Source organism: Centropristis striata, chromosome 9, assembly GCF_030273125.1.
Source record: "Centropristis striata isolate RG_2023a ecotype Rhode Island chromosome 9, C.striata_1.0, whole genome shotgun sequence".
In the NCBI taxonomy this organism is placed as follows: Eukaryota; Metazoa; Chordata; class Actinopteri; order Perciformes; family Serranidae; genus Centropristis; species Centropristis striata.
The window spans coordinates 26,914,613-26,924,650 of NC_081525.1; the positions used below are offsets into that span (position 1 = coordinate 26,914,613).

The 10,038-nt window shown below is 37.5% G+C and overlaps 1 protein-coding gene across 1 annotated transcript; it reads right to left on the minus strand.

Annotated features, from left to right (window-relative positions):
• Nucleotides 1-1,653: 1,653 nt before the first annotated feature.
• si:ch211-212d10.2 (uncharacterized protein LOC557710 homolog) lies at nt 1,654-9,238 on the minus strand. Its single transcript, XM_059340315.1, has 3 exons — nt 8,888-9,238; nt 5,423-5,538; nt 1,654-3,736 (listed from the first exon to the last, which is right to left on the minus strand). The coding sequence occupies exons 1-3, from the start codon at nt 9,075-9,077 to the stop codon at nt 3,638-3,640; spliced, it is 405 nt and encodes a 134-aa protein (XP_059196298.1). The 5' UTR covers nt 9,078-9,238; the 3' UTR covers nt 1,654-3,637.
• Nucleotides 9,239-10,038: the final 800 nt, after the last annotated feature.

Consider the following 10,038-nt stretch of genomic DNA (forward strand, 5'->3'; position numbering starts at 1 on the left):
TAAACCTAAGGCTTTGCATGGGAAAGTAAACCGGGCTCTTCGAACAGTTACTTTGTCTTCTGGGGAACTTCAAAGGAGATTAAAGAACCTCTGCAATGTTTGGTTTAATGACTTAAGATGAAGTCTCCAAAGACTTTTAAATCAAATAAAGGGGATGTTTAAGCTTGAATCTAACAGATAAAACACATGCATTGAAGGAAAATGTTTATCTCACTGACTTGGCAGTTGAGGTAGCAACCATTTCATTTTACAGGAAGTCATCAAATGTCTAAATTTTTTTAGAATACATTCACTTTCTTGCAGTTCTATGAGAAAATCTCTCATTTCTATCCTTTATATATTACAGCTAGCAGTCTGTTAGCTTAGCTCAGCACGCATACTACAGGGGAAACTGCAAACCATGGTTTCATTGAAATCCTGCTGGTAGCATGGCCATTTAAGGTGATACGGTGAATTATTCAACCTTAGGACAGAGCCATGGGGAGCATGCCTATGTTCCCCAGGTCCTATGTTGCCCTCTTTGTATGAGACTGGGGAACATAGGACCCTTTTCCCCTGCTTTTCCCAAAAAGGGTCCAATGTTCCCTGGTTTGTTACTTTTTCTACCATTATTGCCAAATTCCATGGCAAATAGGCCTAACCCTATTTAAAAAGCCAAAAAATGAACTGCAAAGTAACCAGAAAGTAGCTGCCATGCAAATTTAAGTTTTGGGCTGCTTGAGCTAAGGTGGGCCTGCTGGCCATGCTGAGAGTCTACCGTAAAGATTGATAGATTTCGGTATGTATTGCTACAGCGGAACATAGGACCCTTTTTGGAAAACACAGGGAACATAGGGATGATCCCAAGCCATGCTAGCAGTTTTCAGCTGACTTTACATTAAGCTAAGCTAACCGGCTGCTGGCAGTACCTTCAGAAAACTAATGAGTGAGTTTCCCAAAATGTCAAACTATTCCTTAAATGAATACAGTATACTATTGTTGCAGATGGAGCTGTACTGAAGTCTTGCATGCTTGACAAATGGGTATTTTCATACCCTTCGACTTGATGACTAAACTTGGGTTGTTTTTGTAACAATTAAAATCTGAAAAAGGAATCTGCTAGTTAACTGCTTTTGAAATATTCTACCAGAATATCTGCCTCTTTGTCATAGAATTTCAGTGGGTGCATGTACTATATTTAGGGCAGAAGAGACTCAATCTACCAGAATCCACTGAGCATTTATCAGTAACTTAAGCATGAACCGATTCATAATTTTCTCTTCTGTACAGTCCAGCTGGTCTGAAGGAGATCATAATTTATTCAGAAGGTCATCCTTGAACTTTTCCACCACTTTCTGGAGTTTGGGAAGAGAATTGTATATTTGCCACTGTGCTCTGGGAAGCCTCCCTGAGCTCCAGTAAAATAATAACTTTAATGAACTCCTGATAATACTCTGTAAGCGCTTTACTATTGCATGGTGATGCCAATCTCGTTTCTCTCTGAATTAAGTTTTTATGTGTAAATTGTGTATTGTATGAAATCTATTAATGTACGAACAAGAAACTGTAAATAAATGATTTTGTGTAAACTCTTGAGTTTTGTAAAGTTTTGTGTGGAAAAAGTCTATTTTCAGTGCTGTTAACATATAATAATTTAATTTGTGAATCAAACAATACAGATAAAATGTTTATTTTTGCATAATTCACAACAACAAATACAGTTTCCAACAAACAAAACAGCAGCAGATTACAGGACAATGTGCCTACAGTGTATACAGTCTGCATTTTTTTTATATATATATAGGCCTGATAAATAATTCACATAACAAAGACGAAACAATATGCATTAAAACAAGAGGAGCATATAAAAAAACTTTAACCAAACTATAGCAAGAGGCCTGACATGAATGCTGGTTTTCCCAGTGAGGCACATGGGATCTGATGTCAGGTAAAAATGTAAGAACCCACTCCTGACCTGCAGAAACAATGTTTGCTTTCATTTTTCTACTGACACAAAATAGCTGCATCTCCATTGTGTATGCACATCACCCCTCCAGGTGATGAGTTATAATGCACACAGAAAACGTCTGGTGAACACAACAGACATTTTGAGCCAGTGGAATTATTATTGTAATAAAGTTGCACAGCAGGGAGGAAAATGAGTGTCGAGCCACGCTGTCACTGACACCTTCATGACTGGGCTCTGTGCCTCTGCCAGAAAATGGAGCTGACAGAAACTACAGTGAGTGACTGCTCTCACCACGAAGAAAAAAAAAAAAGAAACACACTCGCATCCGTGCGCACGCACACACAGAGCTAGAAAAACACATTTTTCTTGAGTCAATGGTGCATTTCAGGTCGTGAACCTTCTCCGGCGCCTTACTAACCGTTTCTTTTGAGTCCCATTGCGTCAGTAACAGACAAACCTGTCTGTGCCCAGGCCAGGAACGGAGAGAAATGCTGATGGAGACGTCTAAACGCTGGGACGGCCACCAATCGTAATTGCAGTGCCCTTCATGTGTGTTCTATTCGCTGGAACTCTATTTGGGTTAAAAAACGGTCCAGAAATACAAATTCTTAAAGGGGACATCACTGGAATAAGTGTCTAAATTTATCCAAAGGCTGCAACTCAGCAAGTGTGACTACTCGCCTGTGAGTTTGACACGCTGACATGGAGGAGGGTTATTGGTAGTAATGACTGTTTAGTTAGATAATAATTGCTGAAAGAAATTGTCATTACGCTTCTGCTATCACTAATCTACAAATTCTTCCACTGAAATGAGTAGAAGCTTTATACTTATAAAAGACCTGAATTATAGAGATAACTGGCAATCAATTAGGCCCTCAATATTACAATCATACCATAACTGATATTTAGATTGTGTGGCAAAAGTATGTTTTGTCAAAAAATTATGATAATCTTAATTTTCCACTCATCTGTACTACATCTGTACTGTGTGCAAGTTGCTCAAAATTCAATTAACACAGATGTTACAGGACATAAAAAAAATAAAATAAGTAATTCATATTAATTTCTTCTGTTTTCATAAACCCAGTGTGTCTTTTCAAATTCATTGCAGATGTGGCTGACATTCAGAACTGTTCTTTGGGACCCAATGGGCAGAATGTATATCACAATAAGAGATTTTTTTCCCACTTGAATCTGTAGACAATTCTTTTTATAAAACTTTTCAATTATTTAAATAAAATAGAACTGTCTTCAGCAGTACTGGTGTTCAGTGTGAAGAGTGACCATGTTAACTGGTGACTTTCAGAAGAATGCATCCATGGTTGCTCTCAGTGATGTACTTAAATGGTCGGCGTAGATAATAAAGTTGCATATTTGCGAGTGTCTGGTGTGTTGTCGAGGTCAGCAGTGAGCTTGCAGCTCTCCATGTTCAGTGTCTAAGATGAGTCTCTACCTGGAATGGCAGCAAGAAAAACTCTAAAACAATTTAATGAAGTCATATCCTGTTCAGACAATCCTCTTGATATCATCCTGAGTTCACGGCAATCAGACTAGAAGCAGTCTGTGAAAATGACAGATAAGGCTTAGGAATGTTTCAGATGGCTTGGGTTTGTGGAACAAGTCTTAAAAATAGACTTCTCCAGCGGTCTCACGAAGGGCTGGAGGACGAGACAGTCGTGCTGAAGTTGTTCAACTCTTTTGATTTGCAGGAAAAGGCTCCAAGGAGAGACGGTTGGGGTGTTTCACATACACGTTGCCTTCTTCCAGCTTGACTTCATACACTTGTTGCTGTAAAAGTCAAAACAAAGAAAACAAAGACTTTAGAGCTGGAAGAAACACACCATCCTGAGCTACTGTGGAGCTCACACAGCACCTTGATGTGCCAAAATACAAGTAAATGTGTATTTATGTCACTTTTCAAAAATGAAACATGCAGCAAATCCTCTTTTGAACATCAGAACATTTGTTTTTACATGTATTCAACTGCTTGATAGTTGTCATCACAGTGATGTACAAGAGGAACAGCAGTTTATACAAATGAATAATGGAAAAGACGACAAGATGTTTATGGAAAGTGAAGCTCTTGTTTGGACTGTTCATTGCATGCAAACAACAGAACAAGGGGAGGAAAACATGTTTGACAGAACAAAAGGGAAACATAATCTTAACTATGACTCATGAGCTTTGATTTCTCATGCTGTGTCAATCAGTAAAACTTTCGAGATCTAATAAAACTGGATGATTTGTCTACATATCGCTGCAAATAATTCACGTCAGCTCCCAGGTGCAGTCAGCAACTGCAGCTGAGGATACAATGTTTTAATATGATGTATTTGGAGATTTTGGCACATATCTAAGTACTTACTGAACTTTTATGGCCTTATTATTGTTTTTCCACCATTCCACCATTATATATTACATTTCATATCATGTATGTATTCCATTAGTTATCAGCGCACATAGAGGGTCCAGCGTTTGTGGTATGGCTAATGGTGCGTTCAAGGTCAACAGGAATGTCAGAATTTTCGACGTTGTTCCAAGCTCCATGTTCTGACTTTCAGTGTAAATTGGACACACCATAAGGCGCTACGGGAACAACGTGTTAGACCCGCCTTCAAAAAAAAAGCAAACACATGTAGCTTTCCAAATAAGAGCACATGGATGTGTTAGCAGAATCCACCACAGAATTTACAAGAAGACTGTCAAAAATGATGCTTGAATAAAAAAGAACCCTTATGTTCCTTTACAAAAATTCATTAAAATATGCAATGATTAAGATGGAATAGTGGTATTAGAATGTGCGAGAGGCACAAAATTTAGGCCTTGAGGATAAAAATGTTCTCCGGGGGAACATGCCCCCGAACCCCCTACTTTGTTTGGGTCTCCCCATCATAGTCTCAAGAAATTGCCCAGCAGTATGTTCAGGGTAATGAAGGGAGGAGAGATGTTTTTGGATCCTTCACTGAATAAGCTTCAAATCAGTGATTTGGTTTGGCTGCACTGGGAATTTCATGTACAAACTTCTTCTTCTTATTTATGTAAATATGTTGGTTGTTGTTTACACTACAGTTAATTTAAAATGTTTACATACAACATATTTGGGTTCAGGCATGGAGTGGAATTACTCTGAAATTACTCATTGAGTTGAAATCATTTGCTGACAGCTTCGTTCAATAATCCCATCTGCGCCCTGCACGCAGACAGAACTGTTTACTGCACTAAATAAATACAGAACAGTGCAAAAAAAGTAGGCAGGTGTGAAAAAATGCTGTAAAAAAGAATGCTTTCAAAAATAGAAATGTTAATTGTTTATTTTTATTAATTAACAAAATGCAAAGTGAGTGAACAGAAGAAAAATCTAAATCAAATCAATATTTAGTGGGACCACCCTGCGTTCAAACCAGCATCAGTTCTTCTAGACATTTTTTCACTCCTGCCTAAGACTTTTGCACAGTACTGTATTTCATCACTGACCTGTAAGGAGGACCCCGACTTCCCAGTTCTGAGGTTAAAGTCATAGTCATGCCAGGGACAGAAGACCTGCAGGACTCCATTAGCCTCCTCGATGTCCCCCTCACACAGAGGCCCGCCTGGGGGACACAGGAAATTGTTAATCACAGTTTCTTGCCTTTAAAACAAACGACTTTAGCTGCGATTGTATGAGGCTTGCATAACACAGTGTGGAAGTGATAGCGCTATGTGACAGCAGGGGGCTGCCACACATAGACCTTTCAGTGCCAGCTTAAGGTTAAATAAACCAAATCTCATGGCCTGCTTTGCTAGAGCTACAGTTAACCCATAAGATCCCAGACCCAATTATCCTTAAAGGAAAATGATGGGGGATATACAACAGAACAAGTGGACCACATAGAAGCATTTTAAGATGTTTTAATAAAACATTAATTCTAATGCTTACAGAACACAAATGTGCCCTTTTCTTTGCATCTCCACAACATTCATCAAAATTGTGACATTAATAGTGATGTTTAACAATACATTATTTTTCAGATTTGTTTTTAAGTAACAAACAATAACCATCATTTATAAATTGTAAACAGAGAGTTTATTAATGTTTAATCATCATTTATAAACCATATATAGTCCATTTAGAATAGAAAATACATAATTTATTATTGTTCAACTCACTAAATAATGTGTAAATGGCAAATAGATGGTGAATTAATGTAAGATTATAGTTACTTTACAATTAAAAAACAATTAAATTGTAATTATTAGTTTATTAATAGTTTTAGTTGCACTGATTATAACATTTTTAACACCATATTAATATGTATATATATATATATATATATATATATATATATATATATATATATATATATATATATATATATATATCCTTTATTTAACCAGGTAAAAGTCTTGTTGAGATTAAAAAAATCTCTTTTCCAAGAGAGACCTGGCCAAGAAAGCAGCATAAAAAGTGACAAGTTACAACATTTAAACAGAGTCAACATAAACAATTAAATACAGATACAGTCAGACTTATACGGAGCAGTCACACTGACCAAGATAAATTGTTTATTTATCCTTTAGAATTGATTTAAATTCACTGACTGTGATCAGCTCAGACAAATTAAATTCTTTTTGCAAATTGTTCCATGATAAAGATGCGTATCTAAAAGCTTTCTGACCTAATTCAGTTCTCACTCTTGGCTCCAGCATCTGTACAATGATTTGTGAGTGTTGACCATGTTTAGTTTGGCTTCGACACATGTATGTACACAGGTAAGAGGGAAGCAGCCCAAGAATACATTTATAGATAAAAACTAACCAATGAGAGCCTGCCAACATAGAAGGACGGCATTTCAGTCGTGGCATACAGAGAACAATGATGTGTACGATTTCACAAACCAGTAATGAAACGTAGAGCACAATGATAAACACAGTCCAACTTCTTAAGGCTCTGAGTTCATTCATGAAGAAAAGCAGATCATTGTAATCCAGTAATCGCAAGAAAGTTGCAGAAATCAAATATTTCCTTGACAGATAGGAGAAACAAGATTTATTGAAAGATTTGGTTGAAAACATTTAAAGATTAAATATGTATATCACTTTGTAAATGGTTAATAATTGGTTTATAAACCATCTATAACATCACTTAGTTGGTTATTGTAAAGTGTTAACATAAATAAAAACAAAAAACCATTTGCCTTTTTGTTTGCATCTCCATACCATATATCAAAATTGTGACTTTAATTTGTTCAGAAATTATGGTCAGAACAAGTTCAATGCAATACAGGACACCCTATTAATGGTTTATAATTGTTAAATGGGTTTAAACTTAGCCTTACAACAAAAAATAAGCTTTTTGAAATTAAATTATAATAATTTTAATTTCACATTTCTGTTTCCAGTCACAGCCACATTTTGGAGAAGTCACTTCTTGTCACAGTCACATGACCACCACACCAGGGTGATGTGTATGTGTCGCTTAGGGATTTAATGAGTTAAGGTGAAGCATAAAGCTGAAGTGTTTGTTACACGGGTGTCACCATGGGTTGGAGTAAGGTCTCCCTGCAGCCTGTAGGACATGGACATCCAACGTCCAAGTGCTGTCACGTGGCGACAAGATGGCGGACGCCTTGAGACTTTCTTCTATGTCTATGCCGGTCTATGCTCATTGATAGTGAGTAAATTAATATATTCTTTTATTGGAACTTTGGTAAACAATACATTTTGACGATGTATTACAATGTCATGGAAAGAACGTGGTGCATTCACATGCGAGCACCATAAATGTAAACAACTAACACTGGAAGTATCCGATGTTTTTATTTTTTTCAAAATAAAAGTCCTCCTCGGTAATTACATCTTGTTGCACTTTCATTTCCACATCCACTTTGTGTGCCAGTTAGTAGGAATTAGCAGATTATGTTTATATTTTTGTAGTTTTGACACCGGAACTGTGACATGAATATGCTAAACATTTCATAATAAAGCTTATTTAATTATGACTCTTGACTGCATTATTTGGGGTAGACAACTATTTATTAATAATTATTTTCCAACAGAAACAAACAAACAAACAAACAAAGTGGGGGATTGGCAAGTGGAATCACATGACAGCACTTGGACGTTTGATGTCCATGTCCTACAGGCCGCAGCGAGACATTTTAGGAGGGTTTGTAGAACCTGATAATGTAATAAATTCCCGATAATGTAATAACCCCGATAATGTTATAAAAATCTGCACTTGAGTCCATTGAAAATGTAATAAAACCTGATAATGAAATAACTTCCCGATAATGTAATAAAGTGCATTTCCCAATAATGTAATACACTTTTTACCAATAATGTAATAAAGTATAACACCAAGCACCTTTAGATTTCAAGAAGCTGTTGAATGCATTTGTGTGTCTTGGATACCTCGTTTGTGAAAAACAGATGAACGGGTCAAAAGTTAATAAACATTCAACTTTGACCTGTTGGTGGCGCTAGAGCTCTTGAGCTAGAGTTGCCTACACAGTATCACCACTTGAACTCAAGTAATGGGTGGTCTGCTGTTCAATTATTACAATTTTGGGGAATTATTATATTATCAGGACTTGCGAAATGAAGGCTAACCTGATAATGTAATAACCTCCCATTAATGTTATACTTTATTACATTATTGGGAAATGCACTTTATTACATTATCGGGAAGTTATTACATTATCAGGTTTTATTACATTTTCAATGGACTCAAATGCAGATTTTTATTACATCATCGGGGTTATTACATTATCAGGAATTTATTACATTATCAGGTTCTACAGGGTTCTTATGGGTTAAAGCCTCATCCATTACATCACATCCTCCACACTACAGAGAATGTCCCCTTCTTTACGCTTATAAAAATAGGATGCAGTATACATTATTCTCCCTTTAGGTGCAGCTAAAGGGTTAAAATAAGCATTGGATACATTGGTGCTTTACCTGAATGTGCACAGCGAGCATCCATGGCAAAAAACTCCCCCTTGACGTAGAAGAGACACACATCAGAGTCGTAGCCGAGGGAGGAGTACATGAGGCGGCAGCGCTTGTTGGAGAGCTCCGCGGCCGGGCCTATGAGCCTCCATGATCCGCCCTCCATGTTCCCCTCCTCATCTCCCGAGCCAGAAGCCATAAAGAACGCTGAAATCAACTGCTTTTCTAATTTGCGCTACTACAGACCTGCTTTTTTCCGCCGGTGCAAATCCATTTGGCAGTTCGCTCGGTGAAAATGTTCCATATTAACGTTAACCACCGGGCCGAGCGCTGCGACGGTCAGTGGTGCGGACCGAGCTGCCTCCATCCGGGCTGCAGCCTGCCAGCCAGCCGTGACACCGTCACACCGAGGCACGCTGAGCGCCGGAGCACAGCTGCTGCAGATAGCAGCACCACATATCCCCCACACATCTGCACATTTATCATTCTATTGGTTTATCAGTTTCATAGCCACCGCTGCTCTACAATAACCCATGATGTCAAGCAACAGCCAGAACAAGCTTGCAAAAACAGGCCTTTTAATGTTGGAAAGAGCCTAATATGGGGACTGCTGCACATCATATAAACATGTTTCATTAAGAATGGACTAAGACAAACCTTTCCTGTTCCTTGATTAGTCCAACAATCTCGAAATGGAGCCACAAAATGTTTCTTTTAACCTTTCAACGAAGGTAAAACAGGCTTAATTAAAGTTTAAATCAGCCTACCATCATTAGGCTACTTATAGGTCACAATGAGCAGTTATTAAAATGGTTTTGTCAGAATGCAGTAAAGGAGAAGTAGATATCAGGAAAGTGTTAGAAAAATTGCATGAGGAAACCTTGAAAATTTAATTATCTGACTCCAACACAAAATCCTCACCTATTTCTCTGCGCTGAGAAATAGGTGAGGATTTTGTGTTGGAGTCAGATAATTTAATTTTTAAGGTTTCCTCATGCAATTTTTCTAACAAAAGCTAGCCTGGCGAGGCAAACTCAAAACTAGACTTGAAGTTGGCAAAATTTAGAGGGTAAAGTGCCGGGCTGTAGACTTTCATAAGCTGTGATGCACATTTTAGTTGATTAAAATGTTTTAAAAAATGTTATAAACCACACATTTTT